At 43.8% G+C, this 17,857-nt stretch overlaps 1 protein-coding gene across 2 annotated transcripts in view; it reads right to left on the bottom strand.

Moving 5' to 3' along the window:
* Positions 1-17,857, bottom strand: part of LOC137368613 (ribonuclease T2-A-like) — a 171,476-nt gene that overhangs the window by 109,755 nt on the left and 43,864 nt on the right. For both annotated transcript variants that reach the window (XM_068028756.1, XM_068028757.1), the window contains exon 4: positions 6,014-6,065. In XM_068028756.1, the coding sequence (XP_067884857.1) occupies positions 6,014-6,065 (52 nt within the window). The remainder of the gene's footprint in view (positions 1-6,013; positions 6,066-17,857) is intronic.

Below are 17,857 nucleotides of genomic sequence, written 5' to 3'. Positions count from 1 at the left end.
TAGATTCTCTCTTAGAATCATGGAAACCATTGAAAAATTACGACACAGATGGAGGCCATTCAGCCCGTTGTGTCCATGCCAGCTGTAAAAAACTAGCCTCCGAATCTAATCTCACCTTTCAGCACCTGGTCCATAGCTTTGCCGGTTACAGTATTTCAGGTACATGTCCAGGTACCTTTTAAAAGAATTGAGGGTTTCTGCCTCCACCATTGATCCGGGCAGTGAATTCCAGACACCCACCACCCTCTGGGTGAAAGAGTTTTTCCTCATGTTCCTTCTAATCCTTCTACCAATCACCTTAAATCTGTGCTCCCTGGTAATTGACCCCTTTGCTAGGGGAAACAGGTCCTACCTGTCTACTGTATCTCGGCCTCTCATAAGTTTATACACCTCAATTAAGTCAACCCTCAGCCTCCTCTGCTCTAAGGAAAACAACCCTAGTCAATCCAATCTCTCCTCGTAGCTGAAACTTTCAAGCCCTGGCAACATTCTTGTAAATCTCCTCTGTCCTCTCTCCAGAGCAATTATGTCCTTCCTATAATGCGGTGACCAGAACTGTACACAATACTCCAGCTGTGGCCTAACCAGTGTTTTACACAGTTCCAGCATTACATCCCTGCTTTTGAATTCTATACCTCGGCTAATAAAGGAAAGCATTCCATATGCCTTCTTCACCATTCTATCTACCTGTCTTGCCACCTTCAGGGACCTGTGGACATGCATTCCAAGGTCTCTCACTTCTTCTGCCTCTCTCAATATCCTCCCGTTTATTGTGTATTCTCTCGCTTTATTTGCCCTCCCCAAATGCATTACCTCACACTTTTCAGGATTGAATTCCATTTGCCACTTTTCCACCCCCTCAACCAAACCATTGATAACATTCTGGAGTCTGGAGTCCTCTTCACTATCAACTACATGGCCAATTTTTGTGTCATCAGCAAATTTCCCAATCATGCCTCCCACATTTAAGTCCTAATCATTAATATATACCACAAACAGCAAGGGACCCAACACTGAGCCCTGTGGAACACCACTGTAAACCTATTCCATTCACAAAAACTTCCATTGACGACTACTCTTTGTTTCCTGACACTGACCAATTTTGGATTCAACCTGCCACATTCCCCTGTATCCCCTGGGCTTTCATTTTACTGACCGGTCTGCCATATGGGACCTTGTCAAATACCTTTCTAAAATCCATTTAGACCACATCCACTGCATTACCCTGATCAATCCTCCTTATTACTTCTTCAAAGAATTCAATTAAGTTAGGAAGACATGAGCTTCCCTTAACAAATCCATGTTGACTATGATCAATGTCACACGATTTCATGTCGCGTTTGCAGACGTCTTCCTCAGTACCTTGCTCTATGGCAGCGAGGCCTGGACAACGTATGCCAGCCAAGAGCGACGTCTCAATTCATTCCATCTTCGCTGCCTTCGGAGAATACTTGGCATCAGGTGGCAGGACTATATCTCCAACACAGAAGTCCTTGAAGCGGCCAACACCCCCAGCTTATACACACTACTGAGTCAGCGGCGCTTGAGATGGCTTGGCCATGTGAGCCGCATGGAAGATGGCAGGATCCCCAAAGACACATTGTACAGCGAGCTCGCCACTGGTATCAGACCCACCGGCTGTCCATGTCTCCGCTATAAAGACGTCTGCAAACGCGACATGAAATCGTGTGACATTGATCACAAGTCGTGGGAGTCAGTTGCCAGCATTCGCCAGAGCTGGCGGGCAGCCATAAAGACAGGGCTAAATTGTGGCGAGTCGAAGAGACTTAGTAGTTGGCAGGAAAAAAGACAGAGGCGCAAGGGGAGAGCCAACTGTGCAACAGCCCCGACAAACAAATTTCTCTGCAGCACCTGTGGAAGAGCCTGTCACTCCAGAATTGGCCTTTATAGCCACTGCAGGCGCTGCTTCACAAACCACTGACCACCTCCAGGCGCGTATCCATTGTCTCTCGAGAGAAGGAGGTCCAAAAGAAAAGAATCCCTGATTAATCCATGCCTTTCTAAATGGCAGTTTATTCTGTCCCTCAGAATTGATTCTCACAATTTACCCACCATTGCGGTCAGATTGACCGGCCTGTAATTATTTGGCCTATCCCTCGCACTCTTTTTAAACAATGGTATAATGTTTGCAAACCTCCAATTCTCTGGCACCTCTCCTGTATCTAGTGAGGATTTGAAGATGATCCTCAGCACATCCGCTATTTCCTCCCTGGCTTCCTTTAAAAACCTAGGTTGCAATCCATCCGGCCCTGGTGATTTATCCACTTTCAAGGAAGTCAGACCCTCTAGTACTTCCTCTGTTATTATGCTTATCATATTGAATATTTCACACTCCTCCTCTTTTACTACAGTGTCTGCATCATCCTCCTTTGTGAAGACACAGGCACAAAACCCATTAAGAACCCTGCCCACATCTTCTGCATCCACATGTAAATTCCCTTGTACCTCTGATAGGTCCTACCCTTTCCTTAGTTATCCTCTTGCTCTTAATGTACTGATAAAACATCTTTGGGTTTTCCTTGATTTTACCTGCCAATAATTTTTCATATCCTCTCTTTGCTTTCCTAATTTCCTTTTTTATTTCACCCCTGCACTTTCTATACTCCTCTGGGCTTTCTAAAGTATTAGTTTTTTGTGATCGTCATAAGCTTTCTTTTTCTGCTTGAACATATCCTGTAAGCTTTTAGATAACCAGGGAGCTCTAGATTTGGCTGTACCATCCTTTATCTTTGTAGGGACATGCCTACACTGTTGTGCCTGTAGTATCTCACTTTTGAATGCCTCCCACTGGTTTGCCACTGATTTTTCTTCAAGTAATTGTGTCCAATCCAATCCACTTTCGCCAGATCACCTCTCAGGTATAGACAGGTTGGATAGTAAGAAGCTTTTTCCCCAGAGTGGGGGATTCAATTACTAGGGGACACGAGTTCAAAGTGAAAGGGGAAAAGTTTAGGGGGGATATGCGTGGAAAGTTCTTTACGCAGAGGGTGGTGGGTGCCTGGAACGCGTTGCCAGCGGAGGTGGTAGACGCGGGCACGATAGCGTCTTTTAAGATGTATCTAGACAGATACATGAATGGACAGGAAGTAAAGAGATACAGACCCTTAGAAAATAGGCGACAGGTTTAGATAGAGGATCTGGATCGGCGTAGCCTTGGAGGGCCGAAGGGCCTGTTCCTGTGCTGTAATTTTCTTTATTCTTTGTTCAGTTTCATAAAATTTGCCTTCCCCCCAATTTAGAACTTTGACTCCTGTTTTATCTTTGTTCTTTTCCATGATTATGCTAAAACTAACTGTATTATGGTCACTATCTCCAAAATGGTCACCCACTGTTACTTCCTCCACTTGCCCAGCTTCATTACTGAAGACTAAATCTCGAATTGCATCCCCTCTCATTGGGCTTGTTACGTTCTGGCTAAAAAAGTTCTCTTGAACGCAGTTCAGGAATTTTGCCCCCTCTGTGCCCTTCACACTGTTTGTATCCCAGTTGATATTGGGATAGATGAAATCCCCAACTATTATTGCCTATAGTTTGTACACTCAGAAATGCGCCTACATATTTGTTCCTCTACCTCCCTCTCACTATTTGGGGGTCTATAGTACACTCCTCGTAGTGTGGCTGCCCCCTTTTTATTTCTGATCTCCACCCACATCGTCTCATTTGATGATTCATTTCGCATATTATCCCTCCTCACAGCTGTTATTGATTCCTTAACCAATAATGCTACACCCACTCCTTTTTTATCTCCCTCTCTATCTTGCCTGAAAACTCTATATCCAGGGATGGAGAGTTGCCATTCTTGCCCCTCCTTAAGCCAAGTTTCTGTTATACCAACAATATCGTGTTGCCATGTGTCTATCTGTTCCCTCAGCTCATCGGCTTTATATTTATTTATTCAGAGATACAGCACTGAAACAGGCCCATCAAGTCCGTGCTGACCAACAACCACCCATTTATACTAACCCTACAGCAATCCCATATTCCCTACCACCTACCTACACTCGGGGCAATTTACAATGGCCAATTTACCTATCAACCTGCAAGCCTCTGACTGTGGGAAGAAACTGGAGCACCCGACGGAAACCCACGCGGTCACAGGGAGAACTTGCAAACTCCACACAGGCAGTACCCAGAACCGAACCCAGATCCCTGGAGCTGTGAGGCTGTGGTGCTAACCACTGCGCCACTGTGCTGCCCCAAAGAGTGTTTATTTACTGCACTCCTTGCATTTAAATAAATACCCTTTAACACTGCCAAATTACTGTGCTGCACACTTTTAACCTTTGCTTCTTCTGTCTTTCAGAGTCACTCGCTAATTTTCCACCTTGCGTCCCTGGTCTGAATTTGTCCTATCTGAAACTGCCCTCAGGTTCCCATCCCCCTGCCAACCTAGTTTAAATCATCCCCAAAAGCACTAACAAACCTTCCTGCAAGGATATTTGTCCCAGTCCTGTTCAGGTGTAGACCATCCAGCTTGTACAGGTCTCACCTTCCCCAGAACTGGTCCCAATGCCCTAGAAATCTGAAGCCCTCCCTCCTGCACCATCTCTCCAGCCACGCATTCATCTGGTGTATTTTCCTATTTCTATACTCACTAGGATGTGGCCTTGGGAGTAATCCGGAGATTACTACCTTTGAGGTCCTGCTCGCTAATCTCATTCCTAACTCCCGAAACTCAGCCTGCAGAACCTCATCCCTCCCTTTATGAACAAGGGCGTTTCATTAGCATTTTTCCAATCCACTGGAACCTTTCCCGCATCCGAGGAGTTTGGGAATATTATAAACAATGGATCCACTATCTCCACTGCCATTTCCTTTAAGACCCAAGGATGTAGGCCATCAGGCCCTGGGGGCTTCTCAATCCTAATAGTTTATCTTCCTTCAATCATAAGGTCAGAAGTGGGGATGTTTGCTGATGATTGCACAATGTTCAGCACCATTCGTGACTCCTCAGATACTGAAGCAGTCAGTGTAGAAATGCAGCAAGACCTGGACAATATCCAGGCTTGGGCTGATAATTGGCAAGTAACATTCGCGCCACACAACTGCCAGGCAATGACCATCTCAAACAAGAGAGAATCTAACCATCTCCCCGTGACATTCAGTGGCAGTACCATCACTAAATCCCCCACTATCAACATCCTGGGGGTTACCATTGACCAGAAACTGAACTGGAGTAGCCATATAAATACCGTGGCTACAAGAGCAGGTCAGAGGCTAGGAATCCTGAGGCGAGTAACTCACCTCCTGACTCCCCAAAGCCTGTCCACCATCTACAAGGCACAAGTCAGTAGTGTGATGGAATACTCTCCACTTGCCTGGATGGGTGCAGCTCCAACAACACTTAAGAAGCTCAACACCATCCAGGACAAAGCAGCCCATTTGATTGGCACCCCAACCACAAACATTCACTCCCTTCACCACCGACGCACAGTGGCAGCAGTGTGTACCATCTACAAGATGCACTGCAGTAATGCACCAAGGCTCCTTAGACAGCACCTTCCAAACAGTGATCTCTACCAACTAGAAGGACAAGAGCAGCAGATGCATGGGAACACCACCACCTGAAAGTTTCCTTCCAAGTCACACACCATCCTGACTTGGAACTATATCACCGTTCCTTCACTGTCACTGGGTCAAAATCCTGGAACTCAATTCCAAACAGCACCGTGGGTCTACCGACCTCACATGGACTGGTTCAAGAAGGCGGCTCACCACCACCATCTCAAGGGCAATTAGAGATGGGCAATAAATGCTGGCCTGGCCAGTGACGCACACATCCCATGAATGAATAAAAATAAAAGAGTGGGACTGAGGTATGGGCAGGAAGGATACAATAACCCCATGACATTTACACTTCATTTGTTCCAGTGGTTGTGAGTTCAGCCCCTCACTGAGAAGTTAGGAAATTGAATTGAGTAAATGTGGTAATTTGTGTCCTTTTACTAGATAAAGGGACCATGAGATTCTTTGGATTAAATTGGTTACTTACTTTCATTGCTGATTGATTGTATTTTTTCCCATTGCAACTTTCAGTCTTTGGCCTAGAAGAGATAAAGACTAGAAGTGATTCACTGCACTTTGGCTGGAACATGGTAATATAGGAGCAGGTTTAGGCCATTCAGCCCGTCGAGCCTGCTCCGCCATTCTAGACCATGGCTGATCATCTACCGCAACACCATATATTCGCACCATCCCCATATCCCTTGATGTTATTAACAACTAGAAATCTATCAATCTCTGTGTTGAACTTACTCAATGACTGAGCTTCCACCACCCTCTGGGGCAGAGAATTGCAAACGCTCACCACCCTCTGAGTAAAGACGTTCCTCCTCATCTCAGTCCTAAATGGCTTGCCTTTTATTCTGAGATTGTGTCCCCTGGTTCTAGACCCCACAGCCAGGGGAAACATCCTTTGTGCATCTACCCTGTCTATCCCTTTAAGAATTTTTGTAAGTTTTTATGAGATCACCTCATTCTTCTAAACTCCAGAGAATACAGGTCCAGTTTCCTCAATCCACCATCCCAGGAATTAGTCTGGTGAACCTCCGTTGTACTCCCTCTATGGCAAGTATATCCTTCCTCAAGCAAAGGAACCAAAACTGCACAGAATATTCTGATGAAGGGTCACTGACCTGAAACATTAACTCTGCTTCTCTCTCCACAGATGCTGCCCGACCTGCTGAGTATTTCCAGCATTTCTTGTTTTTATTTCAGATTTCCAGCATCCGCGGTATTTTGCTTTTATTTCAGAATATTCAAGATGCAGCCTCACCAATGCTCTATACAATTGAAACAAGACTTCTTTGCTCCTGTACTCAAATCCTCTTGCAATAAAGGCTAACATACCATTTGCCTTCCTAATTGCTTGCTGCATCTGCATGTTAGCTTTCAGTGACTTATTGACAAGGACACCCAGGTCCCTTTGTACATTTACACTTCCTAATCTCTTACCATTTAAGAAATACTCCGCACCTCTGCTCCTCCTACTGAACTGGATAACCTCACATTTATCCACATTATATTCCATCTGTCATGTTCTTGCCTACTCACTCAACCTTGTATTTTGAAAACCATGCATTAATTCTTTAAATACTAGCCGTTGCCTATCTACTGGCAAAACTTTTCATGTATTTTTTCAATCCACCATGGCCAACTTGCTCCTCATACCTTCATAATTGCCATTGTTTAGATTTAAGACCCTTGAAATCCCCTTGAAGCCACTTTGCATCTTCCTCACAACACACATTCCCACCAAGTTTTGTGTCATCCGCAAACTTGGAAATATTACATTTGGTCCCCACATCCAAATCATTGATATATATTGTGAACAGCTGGGGCCCAAGTACTGATCCCTGCGGTACCCCACTAGTCACAGCCTGCCAATGTGAGAATGACCCTTTAATTCCTACTTTCTGTTTTCTGCCTGTGAACCAATCCTCAATACATACTAAAATATTACCCCCAATTCCATGCACTTTAATTTTGCACACTAACCTCCTATGTGGAACTTTATCAAAAGCCTCTGAAAGTCCAAATATACCACATCCAGCAATTCCCCCTTCTCCACTCTGCTAGTAACATCCTCAAAAACTCTAACAAGTTTGTCATACATGATTTCCCCTTCTTAAATCCATGTTGACTCTGCCTAATCAGATCATTATTTTCTAAGTAATCTCAACCTTTTTCATAGATTCTAGTATTTTCCCTGACGTCAGGCTAACAAGCCTGTAGTTCTCTGTTTTCTCTCTCCCTCCTTTCTTAAACGGTGGGGTTACATTTGTAACCTTCCAATCTGCAGGCACCATTGCAGAATTTATAAAATTTTGAAAGATGATCACCAATGCATCCACTATCTCTGTAGCCATCTCTTTCAACATTCGAGGGTGAAGATCATTGGGTCCCGGGGATTTGTAAACTTTCAGTTCCGTTCATTTCTCCAATACTACTTTTTTGCTAATCCTAATTTCTTTCAATTCCTCATTCTCATTAGACACTTGGATCTCAATTATTTTAGCAAGATTTCTTGTACCTTCCTCTGTGATGACAGAGACAAAGTAATTATTCAGCTTCTCTGCCATTTCTCTATTTCCCATTATAAATTCTCCTGTCTCTGCCTGTAATGGACCCAACTTTGTCTTTGCTAATATTTTTCCTTTTTACATACCTAACATGCCAGTAATGCATTTGGGGAGGGCAAACAAAGCAATAAACAATAAACAGGAGAATATTGAGAGGAGTAGAAGACGTGAGAGATCTTGGAGTGCATGTCCACAAGTCCCTGAAGGTGGCAGGACAGGTAGATAGAGTGGTGAAGAAGGCATATGGAATGCTTTCCTTTATTGGCTGAGGTATAGAATTCAAAAGCAGAACTGTATAAAACACTGGTTAGGCCACAGCTGGAGTATTGCGTACAGTTCTGGTCACCACATTACAGGAAGGACATAATTACTCTGGAGACAGTACAGAGGGGATTTACAAGAATGTTGCCAGGGCTTGAAGTTGCAGCTAAGAGGAAAGATTGGATTGGCTAGGGTTGTTTTCCTTGGAACAAAGGAGGCTGAGGGGTGACTTAATTGAGGCGTACAAAATTATGAGGGGCCGAGATAGACAGGAAGGACATGTTTCCCCTAGCAAAGAGGTCAGTTCCCAGAGGGCACAGATTTAAGGTGATTGGCAGAACGATTAGAGCGGACATGAGGAAAAACTTTTTCACCCAGAGGTGTCTGGAATTCACTGCCAGGAATGGTGGTGGAGGCAGAAACTCTCAACTCATTTAAAAGGTATCTCGTCATGCACCTGAAATGCTGTAACTGGCCAGGATACAGACCAGGTGTTGGAAGGTGGAATTTGATTGGGCGGCTAGATTTTTCAGCCAGCGCAGACACGATGGGCTGAATGGCCTCCTTCTGTGCTGTAACTTTTCAATGGTTCGACCTATAGAACCTTTTACAATCCGTATTTATATTTCTTGCTAGTTTATATTCATATTCTAGTCTCTCTTTCAATTTCTGGGTCCTTCTTCGCTGGATTCAAAACTCCCCCTTTGATCTAATACTATCTTTAACTTCCTTTGTTAGCCACAGTTGACTCGCTTTCCCGATTGGGTTCTTTTGCCTTAAAGGAATGTATGTTTATTGAAAACCATGCATTAATTTTTTTTAAATACTAGCCATTGCCTATTTACTCTCAAAACTTTTAATGTATTTTTCCAATCCATCATGGCCAATTCGCTCCTCATACCTTAATAAGTGCTGTTGTTTAGATTTAAGACCCTAGTTTTGGATTCAACTACATCTTTTTTTAAACTTAATGGAAAATTCTATCATAATCTGGTCACTTTTCCCACCGGATTATTAATTAGCCCTTTCTCATTGCATAATACCAGATTCAAAATAGCCTGTTCCCTAGTTGGTTAACATATTACTCCAGAAAACGATCTTGGACACAGTACAGGAATTCTTCTTCCACAGCATTGGTGCTCATTAGATTTACCCAGTCGAGATGTAGATTCAAGTCACCCATGATTACTGGATCACCCTAGCGACATGCACTTCTAATTTCCTGATTTATACCATGCCCTACATTACCATTACTGTTTGGTGGCCTGTAAACCACTGCTACCAAGAATTGTTGCCTCTTCCTGTTTCTACAAGAACACAAGAAATAGGAGCAGAAGTAGGCCATATGGCCCATCGAGCCTGCTCCACCATTCAATGTGATCATGGCTGATATTGGGCTTCAATTCCATTTTCCTGCATGCTCCCCATATCCCTTGATTCCCTGCAAGATCAAAAATCTATCTATCCCAGCCTTAAATGTATTCAATGATGGAGCACCCACAACCCTCTGGGATAGAGAATTCCAAAGATTCACAATCCTTTGAGTGAAGTAATTTCTCCTCATCTCAGTCCTGAATGATCGTCTCCTTATCCTGAGACTGTGTCCCCGTGTTTAAGTTTCCCTGACCAGTGGGAACAATCTCTCAGCTTATTCCCTATCAAGCCCTTTCAGAATCTTGTATGTCTCAATTAGATCGCCTCTCATTCTTCTAAACTCCAGAGAATATATGCCCAAATTACTCAGCCTCTCATCATAGGACAACCCCCTCATCTCAGGGACTAATCGAGTAAATCTTCACTGCACTGCCTCCAGTGCAAGTATATCCTTTCTTAAATGTGGAGACCAAAACTGCACACAGTATTCCAGGTGCGGTCTCACCAAAGCCCTGTACAATTTTAGTAAGACTTCTTTATTCCTGTACTCCAATCCCCTTGCAATAAAGGCCAACATGCCATTTGCCTTCCTAATAGCCTGCTGCACCTGCATGTTAACTTTGTGCGTTCCTTGTACGAGTACTCCCAACACTTAGCAGTTTCACACCTTTTAAAAAATATTCTGCTTTTCTATTTTTACAACCAAAGTGAACAACTTCACACTTCCCTAAATTATACTCCATTTACCATCTTGTTGCCCACTCACTTAACCTGTCTATATCTCTTTGCAGCCTCTCTACATCCTCCCCGCAGCTTACCTTTCCACCGAACTTTGTATCATCAGCAAACTTAGATACATTACTCTCTGTCTCTTCATCTAAGTCATTAATATAGAGTGTAAATAGCTGAGCCCCAGCACTGATTCTTGTGACACCCCAGTATTCACTGCCTGCCAATTTGAAAATGCCCCATTTATGCCCACTCTCTGCTTCCTGTCTGTTAACCAATACCCTATCCATGCTAATATATTACCCCTAGCACCATGAGCCCTTATCTTGCCTATTAATCTTTTGTGTGGCACCTTATCGAATGCCTTTTGAAAATCCAGATATACTACATCTACTGGTTCCCCTTAATCTACCCTACTATTTACATCCTCAAAAAAGTCTAACTAATTTGTCAAACAGGATCTCCCTTTTGTAAAACCATGCTGACTTGTTCTAATCATACTCTGCTTTTCCAAGTGCAATGTTAATAATAGTTTCCAGCATCTTCCCAATGACTGGAAAGCAAAGAGAGGGCATGAAGGAATATTGGCAAGCAAAATCAAGGTGAACCCAAATATGCTTTATCAATATATTAAGAGTGTGAAGATAGCCAAGGAGAGAGTCGAGCCCATAAAAGACCAACAAGGTAACCTATGTGTAGGGGCGGAAGATGCTGGTATGGTTCTTAATGAATACTTTGCATCTGTCTTCACAAAAGAGGGGCCGATGCAGATATTGTAGTGAAGGAGGAAGAGTGTGAAGTATTGGATGTGATAAACATCGGGAGAGAAGAGGTATTCATGGGATTAGCATCCTTGAAAGTTGATAAATCACCAGGGCCAGATGTAATGTACCACAGGCTCACCACTACCTTCTGAAGGGCAATTAGGGATGGCCTAATGCTGGCTAGATGCTAAATGCTGGCATAGCCAGCGATGCCCACATCCCCCATGAATGAGTTTTTAAAAAGCAGCAAGAGAGGAAATAGCAGAGGGTCTAACCATCATTTTCCAGTCCTCACTGGATACAGGTGTGTGCCAGAGGATTGGAGAATTGCTAACGTTGTACCCTTGTTTAAAAAGGGAGCGAAAGATCGACCGAATAATTACAGGCCAGTCAGTCTAACCTCGGTTGTGGGCAAATTATTGGAATCAATTCTGAGAGACAGGATAAACTGTCACTTAGAAAGGCACAGGTTAATCAAGGATAGTCAGCATGGATTTGTTAAGGGAAGATCTTGTTTGACCAACTTGATCAAATTGTTTGAATACATAACAAGGAAGATAGATGAGGGTAGTGCAGTTGATGTGGTCTACATGGATTTTAGCAAAGCTTTTGACAAGGTCCCACATGGCAGACTGGTTAAAAAAATAAAATTCCTTGGGATCCAGGGAAATGCAGCAAAGTGGATACAAAATTGGCTCAGTGGCAGAAAACAAAGAGTAATTGTTGACAGGTTTTTTTGCCATTGGAGGGCTGTTTCCAGTGGCATTCCGCAGGGCTCAGTACTGGGTCCCCTGCTTTTTGTGGTATATATTAACGATTTGGACATAAATGTAGGAGGCTTAATCAAGAAGCTTGCAGATGACACAAAGATTGTCCGTGTGGTAGATAGCGAGGAGGATAGCTGCAGGCTGCAGGAAGATATTGATAGTCTGGTCAGATGGGCAGTAAAGTGGCAAATGGAATTCAACCCGGAGAAGTGTGAGGTGATGCATTTGGGGAGGTCAAACAAGGCAAAGAAATATATGATTAATAGGAAAACACTGAGAAGCGTAGAGGAAGTGAGGGACCTTGGAGTGAATGTCCACAGATCCCTGAAGGTAGCAGGACAGGTTGATAAGGTGGTTAAGAAGGCAAATGGAATCCTTTCCTTTATTAGCCGAGGTATAGAATATAAGAGCAGGGAGGTTATGCTGGAACTGTATAACTGATTGGTTCGGCCACAACTTGAGTACTGTGTGCAGTTCTGGTCACCTCATTACAGAAAGGATGTAATTGCACTAGAGAGGGTACAGAGGAGATTTACGAGGATGTTGCCAGGATTGGAAAAATGCAGCTATGAGGAAAGACTGGATAGGCTGGGGTTGTTCCCCTTGGAACAGAGAAGGCTGAGGTGAAATCTGATTGAAATATACAAAATTTTTGAGGGGCCTGGATAGAGTGGAGGTGAAGGGTCTATTCACCTTAGCAGAGAGGTCAGTGATGAGGGGGCATAGATTTAAAGTGATTGGTAGAAAGATTAGAGGGGAGATAAGGAAAAATGTTTCCATTCAGAGGGTGGTGAGGGTCTGGAACTGATTGCCTGAAAGGGTAGGTGAGGCAGAGACCCTCAACTCATCATTCAAAAGGAGTCTGGATATTCACCTCAAGTGCCGTAATCTGCAGGGCTACGGACCAAATGCTGGAAGGTGGGATTAGAATAGATCTATCGTTTTTCAGCCAGCACAGGCACAATAGGCTAAGTGGCCTCTTTCTCTGCCTTAAACGGTCTATGATTCTATGACTGATGTTAGGCTAATTGGCCTGTAGTTCCCTGTTTTCTCTCTATCTCCTTTCTTGAAAAGCAGCGTAACATTTGTCAACTTCCAATCTGACGGGACCATTCCTGAATTTAAGGAATTCTAGAAAGTCATAGCTAGTGCATCTACTATCTCTGCAGCTATCTCTTTTAGAACCCTAGGTTGTAGGCCATCTGGTCCTGGGGACTTGTCAGATTTTAGTTTCTCAAGTTTCTCCAATACTTTTTCATGGCTGATATCAATATCCTTATCTCCTCACTCTTTTTAGCCCCGAGATTACAGCCTATTTCTACTATGGAACTTGTGTTTTCTACTGTGAAGCCAAGCACAAAATATTTGTTCAATGCCTCTGCCATTTCCTCATTCCCCATGATGATTACTCCTGTCTCTGCCTCTAAGGGACCAACGTCTACTTTAGCTACTCTCCTCCTTTTTATGTACTTATAAAAACTCTTACAATCTGTTTTTATATTGCTGGCTGGTTTACTCTCACATTCTAATTAGTCCCTTTTTATCAACTTTTTGGTGGCCCTTTGCTGGTTTCTAAAACACTCCCAATCCTCAGACTTGCTATTATTTTTTACAACATCGTAAGCCTCTTCTTTTAGTCTAATCTTCTCCTGAAAACTTCCGAGTGAGCCATGGATCGGTCTTTCTTGACGAGTTTTTGTTTTTGAACGAAATGTACTTTTGTTGAACCCTTTGAATTATTTCTTTAAATGTTTCCCACTGTTCATTGACCACCATACCTTCTAGTCCATTTACCCAATTAACCTTAGCCAGTTCTCCCCTCATACCTTCCAGTCCATTTACCCAATTAACCTTACTGAGATTCCTGTTTGTGATTGAAATGTGTCACTTTCAAACTGAACATGAAATTCAATGGAATTATGATCACTGTTTCCCAGTGGATCTGTTATTATGACATTGCTTATTTACCCTGTTTCATTACGCAATAGGAGATCCAAGATAGCTTCATCCCTCATCGGTTTACAACAGGTTGCTCCAAGAAACTGTCACAAAAATATTCTAAAAATTCATCTTCTAGACCACTGGTGCCAATTTGATTGTCCCAGTCTATATGCAAATTAAAGTCCCCCACAATTAATACATTACCTTTTTTACACGCTCCAATAATTTTCCTTTTAATGTTCTGTCCTGTACCAGATGGATCTTAGCAGGATAGGGATGAATAGCCTCACAGGGAGATTTGCTCGTGCTGTTGGGGAGGGTTTAAACAAAATTGTCAGGGGGATGGGAACCTGAGAGGGAACTCAGAGCGGAGGGAAGAAAAACTGATAACTTGTCTGGGGTGTGGGAACCAGGAGCTAGTATCAGAGAGGAATACCAAGGAGCACAGAATACTGGGGGAGATAGATAGCACAAGAGTACGGAACAGTAAGTTATTGGGGGTGGGGTCAGAGTAAGGGTGAATGTAATAAAGTCTGAATCAGAGTTAATGTGCATGTATGTGAATGCACAGAGTGTAGTTAATAAGACTGGTGAGGTACAGGCGCAGATTGCCTTGTGGAAATATGATGCTGTGGCTATAACAGAGACCTGGCTCAAAGGAGGACAGGACGGAGTGGTGAATATTCCTGGATACAAGGTGTTCAGGAAAGATAGGAAAGGGAAAAGGGGGAGGGATGGCAGTATTGATTAAGGAGAGCATTGCAGTGCTGGAGAAAAAGGATCTCCCTGAGGGGTCGAGGACAGAATCTATTTGGCTAGAGCTAAGGAATTCAAAAAGTGCAGTTACATTGCTCGGTGTTGTCTATAGACCACCAGCTAGTTGGAAGGAGTGGAGGAACAAATTTGCAAGGAAATTACAGAGAAGTGCAAAAATGATAAGGGTAGTTTTAATGGGGGACTTTAATTATCCAAATATAGACTGGGATAATAATAGTGTAAAGGGCAGTGAAGGGCAAGATTTCCTAGAGTTTATTCAGGAAAATTTACTACAACAGTATGTTGCTAGTCCAGTGAGATAGGAGGCACTGCTGGACCTGGTTCTTGGGAATGAGCTGGGCCAAGTGGATCAAGTATCAGTAGGAGAGCATTTAGGGGACAATGATCATTGTATCATAAGGTTTAGGCTGACTATGGAAAAGGACAAAGAGCAATCCAGGGTAAGAATAATTAACTGGGGGAAGGCCAACTTCAATGGGGTAAGAATGGAACTGGGGCGAATAAATTGGAGTCAAAAGCTGGCAGGAAGACTGGTAGATGAACAATGGGCTACCTTCAAAGAAGAGATAGTTTGGGCACAGTCAAGGTATGTTCCCTCGAAGGGGAAAAGTAAACAAATCCAGAGCTCCCTGGATGACAAAAGAGGTAGAGATTAAGATAAATAATAATAACTGTGCTTATGACAGATGCCAGGTAGAAAATACTATTGAGAACCAGGCTGAATATAGACGGTCCAGAGGGGAAGTGAAAAAGCAAATAAGAGAAGCAAAGAGAGAGCATGAAAAGAGACTGGCAGCTAACATTAAAGGAAATCCCAAAGTGTTCGAGAGACATATAAATAGTAAAAGGGTGGTAAAAGGAGGAGTGGGACTGATTAGGGACCAGAAAGGGGATTTACACATGGAGGCAGAGGGCATAGCTGAGGTATTAAATGAATACTTTGCATCTGGCTTTACCAAAGAAGAAGATGCAACCCAGGCAATGATGAAAGAGGAGGTAAGTCAGACACTAGAGGGGTTTAAAATTGATAAAGAGGAAGTATTAGATAGGCTGTCTGTACTTAAAGTGGATAAAACAACAGGGTCGGATGAGATGCATCCAAGGAGCGAGACCGAGTGGACCTGCAAGGAGTCAGGCACCGGCAAGCAGGAGTTCCAGCAGTTTAAAAGAGGCATTCTCTCACAGACTCTCACAGGGACAGCGAGAGAGTTCCATGAGTGACGTCACAGTTCAGAAAGTGATGTGTTGAAAGGGGAGGCAGCTGATTGGTAAGTAGGAATAGGTGAGTATTTCGACACTTTTTTACTACTTTCAATAGCTGAAGTAGAAGTAAAGGTAGGGAATTTAGATTGTAGTAGGTAGCGTTTGGAGTAGAATCAGGTCCCTATCGTAATTAGTATTCTCAATTAAAGGGAGTAACTAAGGAGCTCAATCTGAGGCTAAGTCATGGCAGGAGATCTCAGTCCCGTGGCATGCTCCTCCTGCGCTATGTCTCTGTGATAGCAATAATATCATAATTCCATGTGCTAATCAATGCCCTTAATTCATTTGTCTTACTAGTAAGACTCCTTTCATTAAATAGATGCAATCCAGCCTTGCATTTTTCACTTGTGTCTTAACAGGTCTATATTTGCTCTGCCTTCCAGACTGACACAGTTTTTCTTCTACATTTGGCTGTGCATCACCCCCCCTACTGTACCTCCACTCTGTATCCCATCCCCCTGCCAAATGAGTTTATTAGCTGCACTTCCAGTGTCCCTGGCGGCCATGTGTGCAGGAAGTGTGTCCATCTGCAGCTCCTAGCTGACCACATTGTACAGCTGGAGCTGTGGGTGGATTCACTGTGGAGCATCCGCCATGCTGAAGCTGTCATGGATAGCACGTTTAGTGAGGTGGTCACACCGCAGGTAATGGCTGCACAGACAGAAAAGGGATGGGTGACCACCAGGAGGAGTAGTAGGTGCAGGCAGGTAGTGCAGGAGTCCCCTGTGGCCATCCCCCTCTCAGATCAAATACTGCTTTGGATACTTTTGAGTGGGGGGGGGAAGGGATGACCCCAGGGGAAAGCAACAACAGCCAAATTTGTGGCACCACGGGTGGCTCTGCTGCACAGGAGAGGGTGAAAAAGACTGGGAGAGCCATACTGATAACAGATTCTATCATAAGGGGAACAGACTGGCATTTCTGTGGCTGCAAACGAGACTCCAGGATGGTATGTTGCCTCCCTGGTGCTAGGGTCAAGGATGTCATGGAGCGGCTGCAGAACATTCTGAAGGGGGAGGGTGAACAGTCAGAGGTCATGGTACACATTGGTACCAACGACATAGGCAGGAAGAGGGATGAGGTCTTGCAACAAGAATTTAGGGAGCTAGGTAGCAGATTAAAAAGCAGGACCTCAAAGGTTGTAATCTCTGGATTACTCCCGGTGCCACGTGCTAGTGAGTATAGGAATAGGAGGATAGAGCAGATCAATGCGTGGCTGAGGAGATGGTGCAGGAGGGAGGGCTTTAGTGTCCTGGATCACTGGGACTGTTTCTGGCGAAGGTGGGACCTGTACAAGTTGGACAGGTTGCACCTGAACCGGAACAGGACCAACATCCTTGCTGGGAGGTTTGCTAGTGTTGTTGGGGGGGTTTTAAACTAACTTGGCAGGGGGGTGGGATACAGAGTTGAGGTACAGTAGGGGGTGATTCACAGTCAAATATAGAAGAGAAACTGAGTCAGTCTGGAAGGCAGAGCAAATATAGACATGTTAAGACACAAGTGAAAAATACAAGGCTGGATTGCATCTATTTCAATCTAGTAAAACAGATGAATTGAGGGCGTTGATTAACACATGGGATTATGATATTATTGCTATCTCAGAGACATGGTTGAGGGAGGGGCAGGACTGGGAGCTCAATATTCCAGGGTATAGAATCTTCAGGCATGACAGGGGAGGGGGTAAAAGAGGAGGTGGCATTGCACTGTTGATCAAGGAGTCAATTACTGCAGTAAGGAGGGATGATATACAAAGAACAAAGAACAAAGAAAATTACAGCACAGGAACAGGCCCTTCGGCCCTCCAAGCCTACGCCGCTCCAAATCCTCTATCTAAACATGTCACCTATTTTCGAAGGGTCTGTATCTCTTTACTTCCTGC

This window comes from Heterodontus francisci, chromosome 4, assembly GCF_036365525.1.
Source record: "Heterodontus francisci isolate sHetFra1 chromosome 4, sHetFra1.hap1, whole genome shotgun sequence".
Taxonomy (NCBI): Eukaryota; Metazoa; Chordata; class Chondrichthyes; order Heterodontiformes; family Heterodontidae; genus Heterodontus; species Heterodontus francisci.
The sequence above is the reverse complement of the archived record's forward strand: the minus strand, read 5'-3'. Positions and strand labels throughout refer to the sequence as shown.